At 44.2% G+C, this 27169-nt stretch overlaps 1 protein-coding gene across 1 annotated transcript in view; it reads right to left on the bottom strand.

Annotated features, from left to right (window-relative positions):
- Window positions 1-416: 416 nt before the first annotated feature.
- The window catches only part of COL4A4 (collagen type IV alpha 4 chain), a 120148-nt gene continuing 93395 nt past the window's right edge, over window positions 417-27169 (bottom strand). Inside the window, exons 41-47 of the mRNA XM_067561705.1 lie at window positions 22825-22923; window positions 20501-20521; window positions 14591-14725; window positions 11406-11522; window positions 10539-10727; window positions 8196-8482; window positions 417-6497 (exon numbers count right to left, since the gene is read on the bottom strand). Coding sequence (XP_067417806.1) covers window positions 6234-6497; window positions 8196-8482; window positions 10539-10727; window positions 11406-11522; window positions 14591-14725; window positions 20501-20521; window positions 22825-22923 — 1112 coding nt within the window. The 3' untranslated portion in view covers window positions 417-6233. The remainder of the gene's footprint in view (window positions 6498-8195; window positions 8483-10538; window positions 10728-11405; window positions 11523-14590; window positions 14726-20500; window positions 20522-22824; window positions 22924-27169) is intronic.

Here is a 27169-nt window from a genome sequence, read left to right as displayed (position 1 = left end):
GCCATTAGGCTGCGCCGCCCCGGCCCCAAGGGCGGTCACCCCAACTCAGACCCTTGAGACATACAGCTGGGAAGGGGCCAGTCTGGTAGACTGTGCCCACGGGGATGCCCCACAACCCTTTCACCCCCCCCCAAACTTCCCTACCAAGGGGGACAGGGTGGGCTTACCCCACGACACTCGACTATATACTAGATCTCAAAAACAGACTGGTCTCTTAGCTCACTCAAAGTACATCATCTTCACTGTATCTTCACTAGCTTTTATCTTCCCTATATTTTCAGCGAGGAAGAAACATGGTATCAACAAGACAATTATATGAGTAGTCATTAGATTGAAGAAGTTCTCTTCAGAGATACGGTATATACACCACAAATAAGAGTCAACCAGGAGGGGAGATTTTTTTATTTTTTAGGACTGCAAAACCTATACAGCTATGGTCTGTTCAGTGAGCTGGATTCTATCTTGACTTTTGCATCATCAACAGAAAAGGGCACTAAATTTCACTGACAGGATCTTTATTACTGGTTATTCAAGAGACTACTGGAAACTGATGTTCAGGTCTGAGGTCGAGCGTAGTTTTGATGGTTAGAAAAATGGTTTTAGCTTGTAAACAACAGATTTGTGAAACAGCAGCATTTAATAGCAATTGAAGTCTGTAAAGCCACCTGTACAGACAAGTTTTGTTTGCTTTTCAAAATGTAACAAAGCTCTGTCTTTGCAACATTTTGTGACGTATACCATGCTCCCCATCAAGGCTACCATGGGCTATCAAGGCTATGCAATACCTTAGTTGACAAACTAACGTTTGACCTGCCTTTCATTTGCATGGGAGTCTTGTCACATGTCACAAAAAGCTGAATTCATGTCTCATTTTAGGTCAGCAAATTCCTTTCAGTTATATTCTGTTACTCAGGATGTTTGGAACCAATAAAAGGGATGTCAAGTTAAAATTCACGTGTTTTTAGTAAATACATCTCCTTAGTTCTGTCAATAAGATTAGAGAATTAAATCTGAAGGGATTTTGAAACTGATTTATTTTTCTTTATTCTGTTTACTTTTGGCTGGACTCAGCTTTGACAGAGAAAATAGTTGTCCATTTCACTTTGTGGCCTTAACATCAGTGTCTATTAAATAAAATATTTCAAAGGTACAATAGTAGCTTCCATTTTATAAGCAACCCAAGTCAGTATCTGCACAAGTGCACTGCACCCAACAGTTCTTGGACTGTAGGACGCTAAACAGTTTGGAACATCTGGCCATATGAATAGTAGCTGAATGAGTGTACTCAGTTCATTTCTCCCTGGACAAGAAAAATATCTCAGATCTACATAGGAATTTGAGTATCTCAGATTTTTTTCTAATCTCCGAATTAGCCCAAATGTGTCAAGTAACATTTAAGCAGACAGTTCTCTGTTGAATGTGTGCCTGAAGATGCCGATGTATGTTTTCTGTTCTAGCTAACACATGGATCGGGTTCCTGTTAATGAGTCAAATTCAGTGCTGATGTAAATAGTGAAATTTCACTTATATAAATGGAAGAAATTCATTTGAAGCCACTTTGGGATTTAGCTCAATAAATTCAGCGTACAAGAGTCCTGACATAGCACAGTGGTGATTGCCTCAAAGTAAACATTGTGATGTAGATTTCCTCAGTTCCCTGCAGAATTTTATTACACTTTCCCTGTGGGGAATTTTAACCATCTCCACTTACTGAAAACAAACCTCTCTTCCACAATGCAAAATTGCAGAAGATTTTGAAGTACCCATGTCAACTGTGTAATACATGAATGATTTTAGTAAGCAACTTATAAGAGATAAAGATCCATTGCACAGTATTGCAACTTCGTTTTAAAGAGTCTCACAAACTATGTCCTGTCCAGTAAATAATGTATTCAAAATCAAAAGCATTGCTCTGGGAACCATATCAGTAGTAAGCTATCCCAATCTTTTTGTTGGGGTACTGGGAGGAGGTTTTCATCTCTTTTATTACTGACCCACAGGACATGAACTTCTGATATACATTGCATATGAAAAATATTCTAAAGACCACTGAAATTGCTGACAAGCATACAGAACAACTGTTCCTTGGTCAGCTGTCTTAAAGTGGAAAGTCTGCATGTTAATACATATCTTAATACATTTTTCTGTCATTATCAATTAGTTAGAAAACCCTGTCAGTTCCTAAAGTTTGAGTTCCCATTTTACTATTGCTGGAATGAAATGAACTTTAGAGTGCCTAAATGAAGAAACATGAAGGGAGATTTATGTTATTAGCACTTTACTGAAGTGCACAACTTTTTTCTTTGGGGAATATAAAGCATCATTTTGTGGCTAAAAATGTGCAGTTTCCACCTAGGTATTTTTAGAGGTAAGAGCTACATTCTGTTCTTAGCTGTATCTGAGAAGTCCTGTTTATTTAGGATACTCAAACCAAAATGATAAATAAGCTCATATTTTGTGTTTTTCATTTTTCCTTCTGCTTCATACAACAATGTATTGCAACTTTGACCTCTAATTAGGTTTTGAGGTTCCATGAAAAGTGGAAGGCTTCTATAGACTATAAATTTGAGATCTGAGTAAGGATTTGCTAGAACAGCTGTTTGAACTGTAGAAGTAGAGTTTTCTCTGGTTAGCGTAGAGTTAGTTGGCCAGATTCCCAGGTGGTATAAATGAATGTAACTCCATTGATGCTTTTTTTCACTAGTTTTTGAAATTGTAGAAACAGCAGTGGGATCCAGTTATAAGACAGAGCTGGGCAACTCCTGTTTTGATCATTGTATCCAAGTAATCATTACATCTAGATCTAAGATTTATCAAATCAGATGCACACAAACAAAATTCCATTTTTCAAGGACAGAGTGAGTTCTAGGCATTTTTAATATCAAGGCAGATCAGTTCTATCCTTGTCTGCCCTCCTTCTCCCTCCAGGTCTTCAACTCCTGCCTACCATCAATAATCTCCCATAAAACTTTCTCACCTGAACTGTACTGTTTTTAGTTTTGTGCATTTTTCTTCTTATTTAGACTGTAAACTCTCCAGGACATAGAAAGTGTCTGAACAAAGATCCTGATTCTGCAACTCTTGCCTTCAGGAGTATTTTCATTGAAGTCATCATGACTAGTTGTTTTAGGACTGCTTCCGTAAGACTGGCAGATCAGGCCTTATGCTTATAAAGTGTTGTGTCCTTTCACAACTATAGAAATGGTTAGGCCAAATCCTGAAAGGTTCTGAATTCTCACTGACCATCTGCAACTGCCCACTGTACTGAATTGGATTTGTTGTTGTTCCACTCAAGATTTAACCCATTAATAATTGGCCTGCCTACAAAATGTAACAATCTTCATCTGCAGCCAACTGGAACTCAGAAAGGGGTGCAGTTCTTTCCTGTTAGACACAGGTTTGGGCTGGAACACCAGATCCAAACTTTGTGAGTGTTGGGGAAGGTCAAATCTAAATTTGGATCCAAGCACCATGACCCATCTGTTTCTTTGCTCAGGTGCTGGTTAGGGTTTGCCTGACCCTTTCCATAAGGAAATGGGGTAGCACATAAGACCTGGGACTGACCATTTACATAGATTAAGTTTCACTCATAGTTCAGGGGTTAAATGGTGCACAATGCCTGGTGCCAGGAATGAATTTTACCCTTTACCTCAGGTAGCACAATGCTTTATACCTGGAGGGAGATCTTATGAAAAACTCAAAGGAGATTCAAATATTTGATCTCTTGATATGGTTGTCAGATAGGGCAGGATAATTTGCATAAGCACATTTAAACACTCCTCTTAAACATGACAAGAAATTGAACTGCTACTTGCATGAATATACTGGAGGGCTCCTAAATTATTCTGAATGTTTAATACATATTCCAAGTTTCATATTTAATACATTAATTAAACATAGTTTAGTTTACATTAGTTAAACATAGTTTCATGCTTAATACGTATTCCAAGTTTATACGCTTCCCGATCACGCAATGCCCAGTTTAAGCAGTATGTGTTCAGGGTATGTTTTCTGCCTCTGTGTGTCTTCATCAAAACCAAACCCTGAGATGCTCAGCACCTTGCAGAATCAAGCCCTCAGCGCTTATTCACTCAAACTCCCTGTGATTAGGTACTTGTGACTGTGTCTGTGTAAGGTAGGAATGGGTTAAATTCCTTCACTGGACAAAATGGTGGAAACTGTCTCTCAAGAATGGCCGGAGAGTCCAGCTCTGGGAAAAAGAGTGGTCAGCTGTGGATTGTTAGGCTATTGGGAGGTGGAATTGACAGCTGTGCCTGCTAGGCAAGGAATGTCATAAAAGGGAAGCAAATGCAAGTTAGAGGGTGGGGGATGAGAGAAGCAGTCCTCTTCATAACCCAGAAAACTCCTAACCCAGATGCTGTCTGGAAATGAGGAGAGATAAACTGCCATCCAGACATGGTAACCACACTCAGTACTGCTCTGGGTTTGCCATGTCTGAAGGGTTATGCACTTGGATGAGGCAAACGGAAGTTGCACTGCAATTGTTTTCTGTGGCCAGAAGAAACTGCTCTTGACTACCTTCCCCCCCTTTGACTGAGATTGGGACATTTTTTTCCTCCCTTTTGTAAGGCCATAAGCTCAACTCCCAGGGTGGCTGGTTACACTCAGATAGGCTTTAAAGGGATACGGCTATGTGTAATTAGTCTGTTTGAAAATCCTCTGAAATGGGCAGTCAGTTCTAACGAATCAAATTCTGTTTCTTGGTGCTGTGAACTTTAGCACAAGAGCAGATTCTAACCTCATTTAAGTGGTATATAGAGTAGAACTGGCCAGAGAAAGACAGTTCTGCTGCACAGAGTATTTTGAAATTTGGTTTCATCCAGTTAGGAACAATAACCCAAAATTCTCCATGAAAGGGAATGAAGCCCAGGCTCCAGTGCAAGTCTCTTGATATTGTACCCTGGGGCCATGAACCCTGGTAACTAGGGTTGTCAAGGAGACAGATGGATGAGTTGGCAGGAAACTAGGCAGGTAGGGCTCTATCGGAACATTGTTGATGTTGAATAATTTCCCAGAAATGGCAAATTCTGACAAAACCAGCTCTAGTGTAGAACCTCTGTGGGCCCCCTTGCTGGAATGAATTTAGCCTCTATTGTGAACATGCTTTTCAGTAGTTTTAGTGCTATTCAAAGAGGCATTTACTATAATGGAATTTCCATTCTTTTACAGCCAGGTTAAATGACTTATAGATTTTCAACTTGTTGAAAACGTGGCTAGTGTTTTAGCGTGCCATCTTCTAAATCATTTTCAGTAATATGAAGTCACCTTTAGAGCCCTGTTACTGTGGTGGAAGATTTCACTTTTCTTTTTTATTAAAATTGACAATTGTTTTGTTGTCTTCAGCTATATAGATTATGGCTTTACATTTTCATTTCAATGTGCTGAGAAATTAATTGCAAAGAAAATATAAATGGCATTTTAAGCCTTCATTATCTGGGTTAATTTATTTTCTTGCATAACAATCAACCATTAGCATATTTTGGCAAGGTTTTACTTTTCATTGCTTCTGAAATTTCATTAGCAAATTAGTTTTGCAGTCTGGGTTATTTCTGTAACTAATAAAATGGCCACTGATCTCGTTTGTTTTTACTAGCATAAGTTTGCAACAAAATCACATTCGTCAACACCCCCTCCTCCCCCACACACACACACCAAAAAAATATCAATCTCTTAAGACAGGTTCAAACAATTCAAACAAATACATAAGAAATTGTGTGGACACATCTATGTTTCTACATCTCATAGACACACACACTCTCATTTTCTAAGTACCACTCCAAAAAGAACCAACAGAAAATTCACTATTGTGAGCAGTCACTTTCAGGTCTCCAGTAAACTTGATTTTACCTTCAGTGTAAGACCAAGCTGTCCTTGTCACCTATATGCTGTGGTGGTGAGCACAATAGAATAGAATAGAACTTAATTTTGCTGGTCCTTTGGTTGGTCACTTACGCTAAGTTTCACTATTCATATGCTTGCGTATGTGTGCGCATATATATATATATATATATATATATATATATATATATATACACATATACACACACCATTTATATCGGTACTGTACATGCAGCAAACTTTTAAACAGATGGAACAGAACTGCACACACTTCAAATGAAATTGGAGAGTAAGCACCATTTAAATCTTTAGCACAATTTGCTTCTTACCCTAGCATGTCCCCTCAGTGTAACTCTTCAGATTTATTTTCTTTTTTAGCCATACTTCATGCAGACCTGACATCTGCTGATTTTTTTGCGCTGTTCCTGCCCTTCTTTAAGGGTTTCTGACAATGGAGCGAATGCAAACTGCAATTCTGGCTTGACAGCTGTTAACCAGAAGCTGTATTCATTAGCAAAAAATTGACATGTTCCCTGCTGACCCTGGCATTCAATGAATGGTACTGATCTGAAGTCTTCAAGGCAACTTCCAGGTGACATAAGGGACTGTCCACCTCCCTGATCTCCAGACCCGGTGTACTGGAAAAAACAATGGCAGAATTAGATAATTGCATGTGAAAAACAGGCAAGAGATGTGCAAACCATTTTGGTTATTGCTTTTATTTGGTTCTGGGACTTCTTGCACCAAGATGTGTGAATCTGCAGAGGCATAATACTTGGAGAACTCAAGTTACAGTAAACTTCCTTTCCTGGGAGGAAGAATCAGATCCAGTCATTCTGTGGGACTGGCTTGTTTCAAAAGTCCAGACTAGCCTTGCTGGTCAACATACGGATGTGTCAGATTGGGGGAAGCTGGAGTTTAGATAGGATCAGGCTTATTTTACAATAGTATTATCTAAACTTGCTCAAGTCAGAGTTACATGACATGATTTAAAAGCGCAAGCCTTGTCTGCCCCAGGTTTCTTGGACCAGTAATTCTCCCGGGGTATTTCCCCTCACTATAGGACAAATGGAAGCTACACTGTAGAAAAAGATTCCACTGGCCCAAACCCTGCCTCCTTGCCCTCGTAGTTCAAAACTGGTCAATACACAAGGTGTCAAATAGATGAGGATCAGCAAGTGTCCAAAGGCTATAAAGAGAAGGGGGGGAAATTGCTCTAATGATGATTTACACTATGGGCCTGGGACATTAGGACGGATAAAGCTCTGTTATGCTCCAGTGTAAAATGGAGTAACTCTGTTGAAGAAAGTGACTTTATCCACCTTTTTACATTCCTGTAACCGAAAGAAGAATCAGGTCCATTGTCTCTTATTTGTCTTTAAAATGCTATGCACGTTTATGATTTTGCATAAATAATAAACTAAAGTCAGCAAAAATTACTGTTGCCAGAAACACAGTGATTACAGCTATAATACAAATATTGCAGATATGTAACCTTTACAGATTTTTTCAACTGTTCCCATTGCTTTTCCTTCCAGAAAATGAGGGTTCCAAGTGAAAAATGCAGGTTAAGTGCAAACAGGTGCTGCTTTCTATTTCACTCAGGAAAATACTTGAAATCATAAGTAAGATTTTTATAATTTTTCATTGAAAATTTTTGGCGAGCTCTATTATCAAATGTATGTACTTACACACACATGCGCACGCACACACACGTCACACAACCCAAGAGGCTATCATTCCCAATCTTGAGGATTGCTAAGGAAAATTGGAAAACAGTCACTTATATAGGAAGTAAAAACTAATATTCCCTTGAAAAGCTTGGAAAAAATCACCTCAAATTTCATTACAAGGATTTTCTCAAATTTTATGTACCCTGGGGAAGTTTTACAAATAAATGTCATTCCTACTATCCCCTCTTTAAACAAACACTTTCACATAATAATAGAGTCCTAGAGATGAAATTATGACAATCTCCATACCACAATGTATTTTCCATAAATGAAGTAAAATGAGCCCTCACAATCTGATAGTACAGATAAAACAATTTATCTACCCCTTATTCATTAAAGAAAAACAAATAAAATCTGTGTTTTTTATGAACTGCCTGTAATTTAAAGCAAAGACTTGTAATGTATAAAGTTCAATATTTCGTAGTGGTTGCTACCACATGGAGCCATTCTCTACTTAATTTGTTTTCCTGGAGTGCATTTTTTGTGGCATATGGGTTAAGTGTTTTCCAGGATTTTTTTTATCTAAAATTAAAACCTTACACCTGTAGCACAGAAAAGGTTTATAATAGAAAGTTGCATATAATCAAGTAGCTGCAGTCTTACCATTAAAAAAGAATAGCCTATCCAAAGACTTCTCCAGTTCAGTGGACATGGGGGAATGGACTGGTCTTGGCTATGAACTGCTACAGGTTGGGCTGAGGCCTCACATACAGCACATCTGCTAATGTAGGGTTGTATTTCATCTTCCGAGAGAGGCATCATTGGTAAAGGAGCAGTACTTGACAGCCAGTAGGACTTATCATTTCGACTGGCATAGTAACAAACTTGGTTGATGTTGCAGTAGGCAAATGGCATGGTGTTGAATACAGGAAGACAGGATCCTGCCAGACCTAAAACAATTATATATCCTGAAAATCCAGCGCCTGGACATAGTCACCCAACAAACAGGACATCCATTTCAAAGTAGTGGAAACACCATGAAAAGTTAGTACAAGGCTGTTGGACCCTACAACTCTCCCACAGGCAATGAATCCTGCAATGCTTTGCAAATTTTCCCTATTTTTTTAATGAAGAGCACTGTAAATTCCACCCTCCTGACCAACCTCTGTACTAAAGTCATTGTCATAATATAAAGTTTCTCTCTAGACAGTTTAAAAGTAATATTCTAGTCCACTTTGCAAGCCTGGACGACTTTAAAATGTCCCAGTTTACTAAATCCTCATTGAATTATCAGCTAGTTTTCTAAGGTGGTGTTCAATAGAGTGGCTATGCAAGTAAGTTTCTTCTTGGTGATCAGCTTGCTCCTTCTGCCAGTACATTTAGTGGAGTTTCAATGAAACATGATGAAATTTGGCAACATGGCAAACAATTGGGATAACAAATACTTTGGACTGTGACATCACTAAAAAAAATTAGGCAAGAGGCATCTGGTCAGGAAGGAAACTGGCTATTCTCTCACAAATCATTATGAGCATTGGAAAAATAAATGACAACTTCTTATCAAACAGTTAATTTGTAAAGTCTGACAGGCCATTGCTACTGACTCAGAAAGATTAAACCTTAAAAACAAATCTACTACCTCCAAGCAAAGACTTCATAAGGATTTACAATTGTAGTAGAAGGATCATAAGATGTCAAAGATCCCAGTCCTGCAAGATTCTGAGCATCACAATCAAGCAGATTTCAGTGGGAATTAAAAAATACTCAGCATTTGGGATGGGTTCTTCTGCTAAGACTGGATCCCAAAAGTGTTGTACCTGTAATGGTCTGTTATACAAAGAAGAACTGTAAAAAAGACTACAGGTACATATTCTAAATGTGAATCTTGCACACAATAAGCTGAGGTATTATTTATTATAACACCTAAGGTGTGCTATATGCTTCATGGACAAACAAAAGACATGATCACTGCCCCAAAGAGCTACCACTCTTTATTCCCTGATCCTGCAATAGCATTTGCTAATGTGGGTAGGTATGAGGGTCTGGGCTAGCAGATCCCATTGCAGGATTGGAGCCTAAATCTGAAAGATCTGAAAAGGTCTGAAAAGAAGACATGTCAGAGGTAGGGAGCAGGAGTTCTGAATAAAAGATACTGGAATTTTATTTTAATTGGCTTTTAAAAATTGTTTTGTCATTTATCGTGTGTAAAAATGAAACTATTTAAAAACAAAAAAGATGCAGTAAAATAAGAGGTTTATCTTGGCTGTTAAACAAAAGTCATTGTTTAAAAAAATGTATGCAAAGTTTATTAAATTTCTAGCCTTTTCTCCAAAAACAGAAGAGGACTCCTCTTCTGCCTCTTACATTATACATAAGATGATGATCTGTGAATTGTCCTCAGTAGCTGCAGATGCTCAGAACTTCTAAAATTAGGCCACTTATCTGGTGCCTATTTTAGTGAATTCTGTTTGAAATGTTGGTACAAGTGGCCCAAGGCACATAAAAAAACCTTTTCAGAGCCAGCATTAGAATTCAGGAGAATTTTGGCTCCATCAGGTGCTCAGAAGATTAGACACTCTTAAAAAGGATGTGATTTCTCTGACATACAAAGCAAATGTGATGCTAGGTTGTACCTATGTTTAGAACTTTAATCAAAAGTAAGTATGAAGAAAAAATATTTTAGGCTGCCTATGGGGGAAAAAGCCATTTTAAGCTATATTATAACATGTAATTTATCAAGTAACAGGATGTCTAGAATAGTGACATTTTCTATAGTGGCTTAAGAAACTGAATCCAATATCAAAAGAAACACGCAAACATTAGGATCAGTATTTTGAGTATCATACACTCACTTCCTATATAAACAGAGTCAATTATTCCATAATGTTTAAAACAATATGCTGCATTACACCCATTTGTTGTGTATGAGCAGTACACATCTGGCACAAAACATTTTGGATGCTATATAATGAACAAGGAATGTACATCATCTTCTGCAGTACTTACCAAGATCCTGATTATGAGCTTTCTCCTGTCCTTCCAGATACAGCAGACTATATCCAGTCCACAATCTTGGCATTCCCTCAGGACAGAATGGCTCTTTATCTGACTGACTGTGAAGAACGAGCAGGAACCCACTGGCAGCTATGGTTTCAGACCCTGGTGGTCCTGGGATCCCAGTTTGGCCAGGTGGACCTTAGGGAGAAGAGGTAAAACAAAGATGATTTCTTGAACATTTAAATGTTTCAGCCAAGAGAGGTGTTGCTTTTTTTTTCAGCATGAATGTTAATGCTCAGGCAAAGGTTCCAGACTAATGCAATTCAAACAGAACTAGTGTTCTTACCCAGGAATTGTCAAGGGCAGCACAAGCACAAGATGGTTCATGCTCTCCTGATACTGCATCTCAACTCTGATTTGGAGTGTAGGGAACTCACATGCCCACTGAATCCTTTGAACTGAGACTATCAGCAGTGCCAATTGTGCCTTTGATTTTTTTAGCATGGATACATGTCCACTAAGAAATGAACTGAGGTCAGCTAGTAATTTCACTATGAGAGCTTTCCGGTTTCGAACAAGTGTGAAAAGGTGTATCAGTAAGACCAATTTATTAACAGAAGTCATAGCTGAGATGTAGTTTTAATTACCTGCAGAAAACTTACACCATTTAGGCCCCAACTCAGGAAACCACCCCTATTCAGATATGGTGTTTCAGCACATGCTTATCTTTAAAATCAATGGGGCTTAAGCACAGGCTTAATGTAATGGATGTAACTACATGCTTGCTTTCCTGAATTGGAGCCATATTTTGTATTAGTCTATCATCAGTGTCAACATGACAAACTTTTGCTTGCAGCAGAAACTGATCATTCTTACCTTGTGGCCCCATGTATCCTCGTTCTCCCATGACACCTTGGTCACCTGGGGGTCCTGGTGGACCAGGTAAGCCATCTTTACCTGGCACGCCAAACAACCCTTCTTCACCTTTATTTCCTGGACAAAAATGAAGGATGTGTTTTCTCTTCATGTGGCTACATATAAAGGTAAATACAGTCCAGACACGTAGTGTGCAAGGAGCCATTTAACAGTACTCTGCACACAAGGGCCTGCTTTACAATGCTGTATCTAGTTCTGCCCCCAGATATTCTTGAAATACTCAAAAATGACACCTACAGAGGACAGAAGTATTACAGAACTTGGTACTGAGAGAGGTGTAAGAGTTGTGCTCTTTTCCTCTGTAGGGTAAGATGCAGTGGTGTGATGATACCACTATCACCGACTGGACTTCATATCCCTATTCCAGAATGTGTCTGCCTCTGGTTTTCAAACTTTACAATCGTGTTGAGCTCTGCGAAAAACTTTGGTAATAAAAACTGAAACCAGGTGAATTTTGTGCCAAGATATCTATCTACTTGACTAATTATTTGAAACAGTCCCTCAGAACAACTCGCTGCTTTCCTGACGTGAAGTAGCTATTAGATTCTGCACCTTCGCCATAACTGGGTGGCAGGTTGTGCAAGGCAGAATCAGGTAAGAGGTACCACTTTTATCAAAAGTATCTTTAGTTCTTACATCACTAGTTCCACAATAGGTCTTGGTCTTCCAGGCCCCCATTCAACAAAGCATTTAAGAGTGTATTTGAGTCTCTTTAGGTCAAGCTGTAGGTAAGTATGTGCTTGAATGCTTTGCTGAACAGGGGTAATCTGCTGAATTGGGTTTAATTGTTTGTTCAGGGAAGAAGGCCACCTAAGCCTGTGATGTCCCTCAAAGAATACATCATCTCTTTTTCTCAGATGTGCAACAAATGACATATTAATGGGAATGCACTATTGATTAATAGATGATGCCAACGTGTGGACATGTGAATGCTAGATACTTGATAGCAAAGTCAGCATACAGTATTGGATATGTCTATTAGATATTTTTAAGCAGATTTTCTCAGTTGGATACAGTTCCATGTGTCAGAGGTGGTGGTGTCTGGCAGCCTCTTTCAGACAGAGAGAGAATTTCAAGCTGAACGTGTTTCCTTGGATATAGGGTCAATTCTCATTAGTAGGGGTTGTATGCTTAATTCTTTGCACACTTGCACTAACTGCTTAGCCTTCACACAATCATTTTTAATACTGAGAGACAACCTTTAAAAGCTGCCTACATTTTATTTTTTAGTATGTTCATTGAGAGAGTCTAAAACAGTCACAACAGAGTGTAGCAGCTTTTAAATGTCTGTTGCCTAATTGTTTTGCCAAAGTTCATGTACAGGGAAGTTTTTGTAATAAAGATTTTCACTCAGTAAAACTTCCAGTTTTCTTATCTGCCTGCCTAACTTTCCCAGCAGGAATAAGATTGGTTCTTGTTGCGTCAGTAAAAGCAAAAGCATCATTGAGTGAGTCTCCTGCCACACCAGCATCAGTATGTATCCCCGTACCACCTAGTTGTACAGAAACTGCTTAAAGGTTTATATAATGAAAACACTGTGCCCTGAGCCTAAAGGTGCCTCTTAGCTGACTAATGAATTAGTTCACTGTAGTAAACTAAGCAGTGCAGTAAAAAGTCTTTTACTCAATTACATTAGATCAAAGACCAACCTGAGTATCCTTCCTCTGAAGACATACCAGCGTGACAAACCTGAATTCCCTAAGTGATAATTGCCTGAGAGTGTAGGATATGTCCCATTATCTAGAGCTAATTAAGACCCAACTTTCACATTTCTATCAAGTCATCCACTTTTTATTGGAATCATTTTACTTGTCGTAATCTTCTAAAATCACTGAATTTCAGTCTCTTACATACTCCCTGTTAAACTCTTTCTCTGGCTACTTTTCTTCTATTCCTGTATAACCATTGCATCTACATTGCCAAGTTCTAGCAGACCCAAAACACTTGTATGCATCCAACTCATTGTAGGGTCCTTTCAGGGCTTTTAGTAGCATGAGCCTGTTTGTTGTTGTTGTTGTTGTTGTTAAATTTCAAAGCGCACATTTAATTTTTCCAAGTACATTTTTCCTGAGCCCAGTAACTTGGTAGCATTTTTGTAAATACTACATAGTGTGTTTGGCTTTCTTTCTTTGTTTTTTTCTTTGTAAACAGGAGGAACACTATTGATCAGATTGGCATCCACATTGCATGATGCCCTGCACTTTTGGTTCTGGATTCAAACAATGCAATGCACTTGGGCAACCAAATTTCTCAGTCCCTCTGCGTGCCCGTCTGCATTAATTATCTCAGTATTAAACAATATGTTTCTGGAAGCCATTGCTATGGTGCGCTGCTTTATTTATTTTTTAATGCAAGATATGAATAATGGCAATAGGTTGTAAGGTCTGATTCCTTAATTTAGAGATAAAAGAGGGAGCACACACAAGACAGAACACAGTAACAAAATTCTCTTCTCTGAGAAGCACACTCTTATGAGCTAGTTCATCATTATTTTCAGCTTAGAACCCAATCATTGCTGGTATCAATGGGAAGAAGTTCCAGGAGTATGCACAGTATAGCATTTCGCCACAGAGTAGGATGTCTAAGATCAAGATCAGCAATGTTTCCATATTTTTTATTCTATTTGTCTCTCTCTCCCAGTCTTATTTCCAAACCTCCAAAAATACAAAAAGCTTATCATGAACACAGATGTTTGTTATTTGTTATGGACTCCATTCTGCAACCCTCTCAAAGGTTGCTTTTAGTGAATCTATTTGCAGCATATCTTTATCATGACATTGTGAAATGAGATCTTATAGTAAGAAATATTGAATTTCAATAACAAATCATAAAACCTAACTCTGTAGAGGTTTTTGTTGCTTTCATTTTACTGATCATGTATGATATCTATTTGTTAAAATTCCAAATAAATCTTTTCACTGTCCTTTTGATGAACCTAGCCAATGTGCTATATTAACATATGCAAGAAAAGAAGAGGGAAAAAGGCATAAAACACTTTGCCCTACCTTCTTTTCCCACCCCTGTGCACTCCACATAGCTTTGCATGAAGGGTTTAGAAAATACACTTCTCAAAACCTTATGTTTGTTTGTCTTAAATTACCAAGTATTTAAATCACAGGCCTTACCTGGGGGCCCAGGGTAACCTATTGGCCCTGGAAATCCTATGGACCCTTCCACCCCTCTTTGTCCTATTACTCCACGAGGCCCTGGTGTCTTGGGACATGAGGAGTCATCTGTTTTTCCTGGTTCACCAGGGTTACCTGGAATTATTCAATAAAATTAAAATAACACAAATTGGAACAAAAATCTGTGAGAGATCAAAATTACCCTGTTAATTTGCTTGTGATATTTGAGTGCATTTCTGGTGCAGTGTTCCAAAATTTTTAACCAATGAGACACACTGGTTTAACTTTACTTGTAGACTGTGTTTAGACTAGGATTTGAAAGCATATTGTTAGCATGTACTAACTAACACGTTTTGAAAGTCTAGTGTAAACAAGGTGCCCTGCCCTTCCTGTGTACTAAACTGGTTGAGTTGAAGCCTGGGGGGAACACAGGCTTTAACTCAATCAATTTAGCACATGTTAAAGTATATACTGCCTTGTCTACGCTATAAAGGCAGCTGAGGAAGTCTCCATATGCAGCCTGGGTGTAAGGGTGTAGAGATTCCATCCCACATTATTCACTCACTTTAAATGAAAGCCACCAGAGAATGGCTACAGTTTACATAATATTTGTTGCTTTGTGTTGTTCATTGTTTGCATTCTGTAATAAATACATCTGTGTAGAAGACTGATTTGTTGGATTGGTTCAAAGTCAATGGAGCTCGATGTCTGCTTGCACTGATCTGATAGCATGATTGGGGCCTTGGTTAGTTGGCTTCATCTAGAAAGAGCCTGCTGTGACAGCAGGTAAAATGAAATACAATAAACCTGACAAATCATGTAAGAGAAAACACTTGTATTTTACATGATTGCTTATAGAATTCTTTGTACACATTTGAGACTTTATTGTGGGATTCCTCACCAGAGTATAAGATTGCTCTGCCTGTAAACGCAACCCAGCTATGTTAAATTATCCAGTGAGTGTGGAGTGTACAGAAAGAAACCCAGATGTGCAGAACAATATTTGGTCAATAAGGCATTCTCCAACTTACCTCTGCAACCTGAAGCATTCGCAAAATGGAAAGCAGATCATGCCAGCCATTGTCAAGCAGGATGGAAACAGGTTTCAAGCATGGAAATTAAAACAGGGAATGGAATGAGAACTGTAATCATTTGTATGAAGTGACATTATTCATTCTGATATAAATAATAATGATAAAATACAGAAGTACATGTCTTCAAATTCTGTCTGCAAACAGTGTTCACAAGAATAAAAAAGAATCCAAAATCAATGTGATTTTGTAATACATGGTATTGTTAAATAGTGAGCGGCTTTGTATGATATGCAAACTCTTCTAGCACAAAGTGCCAAATCCTGAAGTCCTTTCTAAGGGCTAAATCCTTTCACTGGGAAACACACATGGAGAGGACTTTTCATGTGAGAACTTCCCCATGGCTACATGAAAGCAGAGATACCACCTCTGTCAACAGGGAAGCCAGAAAAGCAGGGTTGGGCTGCCCCCTCTCACAGATCCCCTGGATGAAATTCATCCCCTCTTTCTAAACCTAAACTGAGTGAATGGTTTGCAGGGAATTCCATGACTGGAATCTCTCAGTTTTCTCCTGTCCCTTTGGCTGCTTCCTGTAACAGAGGGTGATCTGAGCCTCAGCTTTTACTATACACTTAGTCAATCTTTCCTGAATCAAACTCTTACTTACTTGGTGTATGGAATAACAGCTGGGTTAAAAGTAAGTAAGTCCTAAGTAAGGACCTCAGGATTTGGCTCACAATACTGTTAATCATCCCTTATTCCCAGAGAGGTAGAAATTAGTACAGCACTCAGTAAAGAAAGCATCAAATACGATTAAATGAATTGACTGTATTCTAAACTACTTTTCCGATTTGCATAATTATAAAGCATCTTTTCTTTATCTCTATAAGTTTTTAAATTGGCAAATAAAATATATATTACATTTGCCAGTCTCAAGAAACTACTTTATTGATTTAGAATATATTAATTCTTCCCAGACTCTTATTTTGATGCAATAGGCAAAGGTAAGACTTAACTCTCGTTGTTTTTACTGTGTACTGGAATTCAAGATATTGTGCTATGCAATATTCTGGATATTAAGATATTGTGTTTAATGAATGTTACTTGAGAAAGATAATATAGGACAGGAAAAGTGGAGGTTGAAATATGCAGTATGAACGTTGCCTCTTTTGCAGCAAATAGCATCTGTTCACATGTGGTACATCTTTGCAAGAACCACAAACTGGCATGCTCCTGCTCCCTGTTCTTGCCAACTATTACAAGTATCAGAGCAAAAAACAAGGTTACTTACCAGAAACTGATGTTCTTCGAGATGTGTTGCTCATGTCCATTCCATTATAGGTGTGTTGATGCCTCCGTGCACGGTTACCCAGAACCCTTTTCCCCTTAGCAGATCCCATAGGGCTGGCTCCAGCGCCCCCTGGAGCCCCACACACATGCCGCAGTATATGAGGCGCTGCCAGCCCTATGCCCCCTCAGTCCCTTCTTTCTGCCAACTCCGGCAGCGGGTACGGGGGGTGGGTTGTGGAATGGACATGAGCAACACATCTTGAAGAACATCAGTTACTGGTAAGTAACCTTGTTTTATTCTTCAAGTGCTTGCTCATATCCATTCCACTATAGGTGACTAACAAGCAATAGCTTGGAGGTGGGTAGGAGTTACTGGTGAGCTGCCCTCAGCACTGCTCTGCCGAATCCCGCATCCCCTCTCGCCTGCTGAATGATGGCATAGTGGGACGTGAAGGTATGCACCGACGACCAGCTGGCTGCTTTGCAGATGTCCTGCAGGGGCACTCTCTCCAGGAAGGCTGTAAATGAGGCTAGAGCTCTGGTTGAGTGCGCTGTGATGGTTCCCGGAAGCGGCACCCTTGCCTGCTCGTAGCAGAACTTGATGCATGATGTAATCCATGAGGAAATGAGCTGGGTGGAGACAGGTGAGCCTTTCATCCGGTCGGCCACTGCAATGAAGAGCTGCATCGATTTCCGGAACGGCTTTGTGCGCTCAATGTAGAAGGCCAGGGCTCATCTCACGTCCAGCGAATGCCATCTCCTCTCCTCCTCCGAACCGTGAGGTTTGGGAAGAGACATGGGGAGAAAAATATCTTGATTACAATGAAATTGGGAAACCACCTTGGGTAGGAAGGCCAGATGCAGCCTCAGCTGAGCCTTGTCCTTATAGAATACTGTATAAGGGGGCTCCGAGGTCAAGGCCCTAATCTCGGAGACCCCCCTGGCTGAGGTAATGGCCACCAGGAGGGCTACCTTCCATGAAAGCATGAGCAGAGGGCATGAAGCCATGGGTTCAAAGGGGGGCCCCATGAGTCTCAAGAGGACCAGGTTGAGATCCCACAGAGGCACCAGGTCACGGACCTGCAGATAAAGCCTCTCCACCCCCTTGAGGAACCTGACCGACATGGGATGGGAGAACAGCAATCTCCCCTCTAGCGGCTGATAGAAAGCTGAAATGGCCGCCAGGTGAAACTTCAACAAGGCCAGCACCAGACCCTGGAACTTTAGCTAGAGCAGGTACTCCAGGATCGCCTGTATAGGTGAGAGGCTGGGCAGAATACCCCGGGACTCCGCCCAACAGGTAAACCGCCTCCACTTAGTCCGATACACGACCGGTGTAGAAGGCTTCCTGCTGCCAAGCAGGACTTGCTGGATCTGCACCAAGCAGGCTCTCTCTCCCTCTGCCAGCCACATTGCCTCCAGGCCATGAGGTGCAGGGAGTCCAGGTCCGGGTGCAACAGGCGACCGTGGTCGTGGGATAGAAGGTCGTGTCGCCTCGGGAGCTCCAGGGATGGGGCAATCAAAAGGTCCAGCAGCATGCTGAACCAGTGCTGTCTCGGCCAGGCCGGAGCAATGAGTATAATGTTCACCCTGTACCTCTTTATTTTCAGCAGGATCTTGGGTAGGAGTGGAATGGGCAGAAATGCATACATGAGGGTCCCTGTCCAGTCCATGAGGAATGAGTTGGAAATTGACCCAGTCTCACGACCCAGGAGCAAGCAGAACCTCGGACACTTCGTGTTCCAGGACGACGCAAATAGGTCCAGTTGGGGAACGCCCCACTTCTGGAAGATCATAGCCACCACCTCTGGGTGCAACGACCAGTCGTGGCAGAGTAAAACAACCTGCTGAGGCGATCCGCCTCATCGTTCCTCACTCCCGAGAGGTGAGGGGCAGTCAAGTGGAAATCGTGCCTCACAGCAAAGTCCCACAGATGGATAGCTTCCTCGCAGAGAGCCAAGGAGCGTGCTCCCCCCTGCCTGTGTATGTAAAACATGGCTGCAGTGTTGTCCATCAGCACCTGCACCACTCTGCCTGTCAAGAATCAGAGGAACACCTTGCACACTAGGTGAATGGACCTCAGCTCCTTCACGTTGATGTGCAGGTGCCTCTACTCCCCTGACCAGAGCCCCTGAGTGCCTACGTTGGCACTGATGTGGGCTCCCCATCCTACATCCGACACGTCAGAAATTAGGGTGACCAACGGGACCAGTTTCTTGAACAGAACGCCCTTCATCACTGCCCTGGGAGTCCACCACCAGTTTAGGGAGGCTAAGACGGGCGGGGGAACTGTGACCACCTGATCCAATAGGTGTCTGCTCGGAACATACCGAGGCCAACCATGCCTGAAGCGGTCTGAGTCTCAGGCGAGCTAGTCTCACTACCTACGTGCAGGCCGCCATGTGGCCTAACAACTGTAGGTGGTGCCTGGCTGTTGTCGTGGGGCATCGGTGCAGCTGAGAGATGATAGAGACCATCGCCTTGAAATGTGGCTGAGGCAGGAAGTCTCTGGCCTGGGAAGTGTCCAGGGTGGCCCCAATGAATTCTATGCGTTGGACTGGGATTAGTGTGGACTTCTGTTCGTTTATGAGTAGTCCCAGCCTGCTGCACGTGGAGCAAGTGAGGGTCACGCTTTCCTGCACTTGGGACCTGGACCTGCCCCTGATTAGCCAATCATCCAGGTAAGGAAAAATTTGCACACCCTTTCGTTTCAAGTGGACAGCCACTACTACCATGCACTTGGAGGCCTGGGCTGCTGCTGTGTCTGGGGCCATGACTGACACCTGGAAAACTGGGGTGTGTAAAGGCCCAGGGAGCAAAGCGTGGCCCTGGAATCCTTCAAACCGTGCAGCTTCACATCAGTCTGGTCGGAGAATAGGGCTGACCCATCAAAGGGGAGGTCCTGAATAGACTTCTGCACCTCCTGGGACAGGCCCGAGGACTGCAGCCATGGGCACCTTCTCATACAGATGGCGGAGATTATGGCCCTGCCCGCCGAGTCAGCAGCGTCACAGGATGTCTGGAGCGCTGCCCTAGCTACCGCAGTTCCTTCCTCCACAATAGTGCTAAAGTCTGCAGCCTGGTCCTGGGGTAGGGCCTCAGCGAACCACCTGAGGGAGTCCTACAGGTTGAAATTATATCTGCCCAGGAGGGCCTGATGGTTGGCAACCCTGAACTGCAGGTTTGCTGTGGAATAAATCTTTCTCCCAAACAAATCCAGCTTCTTATTGTCCCTGTTCTTGGGAGTGGACCCTGGCTGTCCTTGCCTGTCTCACTGGTTAGCCGCATCGACTACCAGGGTTCCCGGGGCGGGGTGAGTGAACAAATACTCAAACCCCTTGGCCGGGACGTAATATTTTTTCTCGGCCATCTTTGACATAGGGGCGATCGAGGAAGGGGTTTGCCACAGGGCCTTTACAATCTTAAGGACCCTTTCATGGACTGGGAGGGCCACTCTCGCTGGGGCAGCCACTGCCAGCACATTAAAGAGGCCATCTTCGGCCTCTTTTAACTCCTTCACCTCCAGCCCCAAGTTGGAGGCCACCCTCTTGAGCAGCTCCTGGTGCGCCCTGAAATCCTCCAGTGGCGCCGCGTGGTCCCGGGAGACTGTCTTGTCAGGTGAGGAGGAAGAGGACTGCCGAGGTGCGCCTTGTGGACGTGCCCCCTCCTGGCGAAGGGTTGCACCCGCTGAGGATCCCTCCATGGGGTCTGACTCCTCATCCATGGGAGGAGACTGCACCCCCAATGACATAATGGACTGGGGCCCCGGCCCCACCTGGATACCCCATGAGACCCAATAAGGCCATTGTTGCGGCCATTGTCCCTGGGGCCAACCCAGGGCTGACTGCGCCACAGGCTGTGATGCTTTGTGGGGGCATCGGCTCGCCCAACAACTGTCTCCCCGGGAGGCCCCGAGTCATCCTCATAGTCAGAGGACCTGGACTTGCGGTGCTGTGTACGTCCTCAGTCCTGGGCACCCTTCCGTACCGGGGACCGCCCTCTTGACACCTCTGACCTGGAGGACGATGAGGACTGCCTCCGTCACCATGAGCGGTGCCAACAAACGGGGGTGTGCTCCGAAGAGCTAAAGGTACCAGAGCGTTGTCTTGGTACCAATGATTTCCGCCGCTGTTTGCCTTACGGCCCTGCAGACACCTTCAGTGACCGAGGTCGGCATCTCTCCGAACTCCTCAGTGTCAAGCCGGACTCTGGCGACCTGGTTCTGCATTGCGGACTATGCGGTGCCGAGTCTTCCTCCAGCAATCAGGTTCTGCGCCGTCTCGGTGCGGGCAAACTCCTCCGGGCCAGGTCCTCCGATGGCGACCAGGTTCTGCACCCTCTAGGTACGGGCGAACTCCTCGGTGCTGGGGATCTGGAACAGGAACTGTCTGAGCGCTGCCTGGCAGGCCTCAACTGGTGCCGCTTCCTGGCAAGCACTGCCTCCAGTGCCAGGGATCGATGTTGGCGCCGAGAGGAAGACTCCACATCCTGTGCCGGAGCAGGTCGGCTCGATGACACCGACATGGAGCGACTACTGGGGGAGTGGCTCTGCTCTCCCCGCAGAGACCATCCAATGGGATATCTTCCTCTCCATACCGGGGATCTCCACCGTCATTCAGAGGGACCCAACATGGGTTTCCCCCGAGATACTGTCCCCTTCTCCCTCGGTGGAGGGGGCGGGGCCGGAGGTGGCATAGGCAAGGCCAACAAGGCTCTTGCCGCCTGAAAAGCCTCCGGTGTCGACGGCGTTGGCAGGGGCACTCTCCCACTCCCAGGAGTCGGGGGAGGCTCCCTGACCGGAGATGCAGGCACCAGAGAAGTCTTGACGGGCTGGGTCCGGTGCATCTCCATACTCGACCCTGCCCATACCGACAGCGCAGGGGAGTATCCGCGCTCCACACGCTGCTTCTTCCTCTTTGGTGCTGGCGATGTTGCGCAGTGCTGAGTCGAGGGCGGCGCCAACTGTGCACTCTGTACCAAGGTCACGCTCGGTACCAAGGTGGAGCGGGTCGGCTCAGCCCATCAATAGGGCTTTCAATCAGATTTCTCGGTCCTTTAGAGTCCTCGGTTTGAAAGCCCTGCAGATCTTGCACTTCTCTTTTCTGTGGGCTTCCCCCAAGCACTTAAGGCAGCGGTCGTGGGGGTCGCTGAGCAGGAAGGCCTTCCCACAGGAGGCACATAGCTTGAATCCCAGAGACCGGGGCATGGCCCGGCAGCTCGAACTCCCCGCAGGGACTTGCCTTATCTCTAACTATTCTTAACAACACTTAACTAACTAAAACTAACTTAGAATATCAAACAAGTCCAAACAAGGGGAATAGTACTTGCTGAGAGGAAGGCTAGTTCCAGCAACCGTCACAGGCAGAAAGAAGGAACTGAGGGGGCGTAGGGCCAGCAGCACCTCATATACTGTGGCATGTGCACGAGACTCCAGGGGGCGCCGGAGCCAGCCCTATGGGATCTGCTAAGGGGAAAAAAGTTCCGGGTAACCGTGCACGGAGGTGTGCACACACCTATAGTGGAATGGACATGAACAAGCACTCGAAGAAGAATGATCATTTTTAAAATTGTTTCAGTGACTCAAAAATGTTCTATACAACTGAGGGCTGCAACTACCTTTTTCAGACAACCTTGCACAAGTCAGGAAAATTTACCAGACCAGGCACAAATTTCATCAATGAAGATTGATTATAATAATAATAAAAGAATTATATCCAGCTTACTCAAAAATATTTTCTCATCCCAAGTGAGTGGAGAGCTAGAATTTTGTCAGGTTGCTATAAACTCTTTTCATATATCTGAATGTTACTAAAAAGTATTCTGTACAGATATTAAGATCAAAGCTTATCAAGGCTGAGTGGCCAAGCACATGCAGTGCTGCATGTCAAAGAACAATGTGTTGATCAAAAGTACCTTCGGGACCTTGAGGGCCAGGTTGTCCTTGAAAACCCCAATCCCCACTTGCCCCGACAGAGCCAAGGGGACCTTGGGGGCCAGGGTTTCCCATCAGACCTAAAAAGAAAACAAGTGAGAGATGAGTTTCTGTCACTGATACTTGCACCGAGCAGCTAAATCTGGTGACCCCCTGTGAAGCTGAAAGCACAGAAAGAACGGTTACTTACCTCATAACTGTTGTTCTTTGAGATGTGTTATGTCCATTCTCAGTTTAGGGGTGTGTGTGCGCCACATACACTGGTGCTGGAAATTTTCACCCTATTGGTACCCATAGGGCCGGCTCTAGAGCCCCCTGCAGTGGCTCATATAGGCGCTGCCAACCCACTCCCTCTCCGTTCCTTCTTACCAGAACTCATAGACTCTAAGGTCAGAAGGGACCAATATAATCATCTAGTCTGACCTCCTGCATGATGCAGGCCACAGAAGCTCACTCGCCCACTCCTGCAATAAACCTCTAATCTATGACTGAGTTATTGAAGACCTCAAGTCATGATTTAAACACTTCAAGGTACAGAGAATCCACCAGCAAGTGAGCTGTGCCCCATGCTACAGAGGATGGCGAAAAACCCCCAGAGCCTTTGCCAATCTGCCCTGGGGGAAAATTCCTTCCCGACCCCAAATATGGCGATCAGTTAAACCCTGAGCAAGACTCACCAGCCAGACACCCAAGAAATAATTCTCTGTAATAACCACTCCATCTAACATCCCTTCACAGGCCACAGGCATATCTACCACCAGTAGGCAAAGATCAGTCAAATGCCAAACTAGGCTGTCCTATCAGACCATACCCTCCATAAATTTATCAAGCTCAGTTTTGAAGCCAGGTTTTTTGCCCCCACTGCTTCCCTGGGAAGACAATTCCGAACTCCGACTGGGGGAGGGATCTCATGTTGGTGGGAAGCCTCTCCAAGCCCTTGAGAAATCTGGCCATCATTTCATGTGAGAAGATTGTTCTATCATCTACAGGAGGGTGAAAAGCTGATATGGCTGCTACATGGACCTTAATGGACGAGAAGGCCAATCTCTCCTGCTTTAAGTGGGCAGGTAGTCCAAAATCGTTGGGATTGAGGCCTTCTTTGGGGAAACACCTCGTTCAGCCACCCAGCAGGTAAAACATTTCCATTTGGCCCAGTAAGCAGATCTGGTGGAAGACTTTCTACTCTCTAATAGGATCCGTTGGACTTGGTCTGAGCAGGCTTGCTCCTCTCAGCTCAGCCATGGAGCATCCATGTCATCAGATGTAGGGAGGCGAGATCCGGATGGAGTAGGAAACCTTGATGGGACAAAGAGGTCTGATTGTGACGGAAGCACCCATTGCTTGGGCCCTGCCAGTTAAAGTAGCATCCCAAACCAATGCTGTCGGTGCCATGCTGGGGCCACTAAGATGACCAGTGCTTTGTCCCTCTTCACTTTTAGAAGAACTTTGTGGATTAAAGGTATTGGTGGGAAGGCATACATGAGATTCCCTGACCAGGAGAGGAGAAAGGTATCGGTTAGTGAGCCTTCGCTGAACCCTTGGTGGAAACAGAACTGATTGCATATCCTGTTGTCCCTGGTGGCAAAAAGGTCCATTCAGGGATTGCCCCACCTTTGGAAGATGCGAGCGGCCACCTTTGGATGGAGGGACCACTTGTGGTAAGAGCAAAAAGACCTGCTGAGGCAGTCCGCTGAAGTGTTGCTAATCCCCGGGAGATGCACCACCTCCAGGTGAACTCTGTGATTGATACAAATGTCTCATAAATGTATGGCCTCCTGGCACAGGGCCGGGGACTGGGCCCCACCCTGTCTGTTGATATAGTACATGGAGGCTGTATTGTCCGTGAGTACTTGCACTACCTTGCTGGAGAGATGCGGCAGGAAAACTGCACAGGCTAGGTGAACTGCCCTGAGTTCCCTGACATTGATGTGCAACGCCAGTTCCCTTGTAGTCCATGTGCCCTGGGTTCTTAGGGTGCCCAGGTGAGCCCCCCATCCTAAGTCCGAGGCATCCAAGATCAGTGATACCGACAGCTGGGGTGTCTCGAAGGGCATTCCTGAAAGCACTTGATGTGGTCTTGTCCACCACACGAGGGAGGTAAATATTTGTGGAGGGACCGTGGTATCCTGTCCAGGTGATGTATGGCTGGTGAGTATACCGATGCCAGCCACATCTAGAGGGACCTGAGGTGCAGTCTGGCATGCCGAATCATGTACGTGCAGGCTGCCATGTGGCCTAGCAGGCTGAGGCATACCCTCGCTGTGGTGAGAGGGTGGGCTGAAATGTGGGTTATAATCTCTGACATCGCCAGGAACCTTCCCTCCGAAATGAATGATCTGGCCCTAGTAGAATACAGAACAGCCCCAATAAACTCTATCCTTTGGATTGGGACTAACGTTGATTTGTGCTTGTTTATTACGCGGCCCAGCGCTTGAGAAGTGTTCTGAATAGTCACGATGCTGGCCTGGACTTGAGACCTTGACCTACTCTTGATGAGCCAATCATCCAGGTAAGGAAAAACCTGCACCCTTCTTCACCAGAGGTAGGCTGCCACCACAGACATGCATTTGGTGAATACCCTTGGTGCAGTTGAGAGGCCAAATGGAAGCACCATGAATTGATAATGGTGATCTCCTACAACAAACCGCAGGAAACTTCTGTTACCCAGGAAGATTGAGATGTGAAAATAGACATCCTTTAAATCAAGGGCAGTGTACCAGTTGCCAGGATCCAGTGAAGGAATAATGGTGGCTAGGGAAATCATACAAAACTTTAGCCATTGGAGGTACTTGTTTTGGCGTCTTAGGTCTAGGATCGACCTCAGTCCTCCCTATGCTTTTGGAATCAGGAAGGAATGGGAGTAAAAACCTCATCCTCTTAGGTCTTGGGGAACCTCTTCCACTGCACCCAGGTGCAAGAGTGCTTGCATCTCTGGAATGTAGAGTTGCTCATGAGACGGGTCCCTGAAGAGGGATGGGGAAGGAGGGTGGGAAGGCGGGAGTAAGGCAAACTGGAGGGTGTAACCGGTAGCTACTGTGCTGAGTACCCAGCGGTCCGATATTATGGTAGCCGAGACTAGGAGAAAAGGGGCTAAATGAGAAGAGAACAGTAGGGAGGTTGGATCCAAAGTTAAAACTGGTAGGTCGCCCTCGGGCGCACCTTCAAAAGGTCTGCTTTCCGCCTTGATTATGGCAGCTGGAGCCTTGTTGTGGGGCAGCAGATGATAAAACGGCCCTGGTGCCTCTTATATCCCTTATTCTTTCTCCTGTAGGAGTCACCACGGGAATGGCCTCCAAACCGCTGCTGTTGCTGAGGCTTGAAATGCCTCCTGGATGATGACGCAGTATATAGGCCAAGGGACCGCAGGGTTGCCCTTGAGTCCTTCATGCCATGCAGCCTACAGTCTGTCTGTTCAGCGAAGAGGGCCGTGCCATTGTAGGGGAGGTCCTGGATTGATTGCTGGACCTCTGACGGAAGGCCCGAGGACTGCTGCCATTAAGCCCTTCTCATCGACACCGCCGATGCCATGATCCTGGCTATAGAGTCCGCTGCATCGGAGGCTGCTTGCAGAGAACACCCTGGCTACCGTCCCTCCCATTCTCCAAGATGGCTTCGAACTCTTGCCTGGAGGGGGTGCGACAAGGAGTCTGCGAACTTTTCAAGCGACTGCCAGATATTTAAAACGGTACCTGCCCAGCAGGACCTGTTGGCTTGCTACTCATAGCTGTAGGCTAGCAGTGAAATTATTTTGCGCCCAGATAAGTCCAGCCTTTTTGCCTCTTTATTTCTAGGTGTGGAGCTCACTTTACTCGGTCTGTCCCTCTCATTGACAGCAGTGACTACCAGAGATCCCGGGGAGGGGTGGGTGTATAGGTATTTGAACCCCTTTGCCAGTATGTACTACTTCCTTTCCACCCTCTTTGAAGCGCGGGGCAAGTAGGACAGGGTTTGCCATAGCACTTTGGCAAGTTTTATCACCCCCTCATTAACAGGGAGGGCTATTCTACTGGGGGCTGCTAATGCCAGGATCCCAAACAGCTCGTCCACAGGCTCATCTAGTTCCTCTATTTTGAGACCCAGATTGGATGCCACCCTTTTTAAAAGGTCTTGATGGGACTGAAGTCATCCAGCAGAACTGCTGATGAAGGTCCCGCTACTGCCTTGTCTGGTGATGACGAGGAAGAGGCTGGTAGCTATAGTGGGGTAAAGTCCACTGCTCTGGCTGGGATGGTCCCTTCCGGACTCGAGCTGGGTGACCCCTCCGGGTCCGATTCTGCATCCAGGTATGGTGCTGAGTCTGGGGAATAGAGGATCTCGGTACCACAG

The sequence above is a fragment of the Emydura macquarii genome, unplaced genomic scaffold, assembly GCF_026122565.2.
Source record: "Emydura macquarii macquarii isolate MOO-44397 ecotype Brisbane River unplaced genomic scaffold, CSIRO-AGI_Emac_v2 contig_18, whole genome shotgun sequence".
Classification (NCBI taxonomy): domain Eukaryota; kingdom Metazoa; phylum Chordata; order Testudines; family Chelidae; genus Emydura; species Emydura macquarii.
Note: the sequence above shows the minus strand (reverse complement) of the source record. Positions and strands in the feature narration are given on the sequence as shown.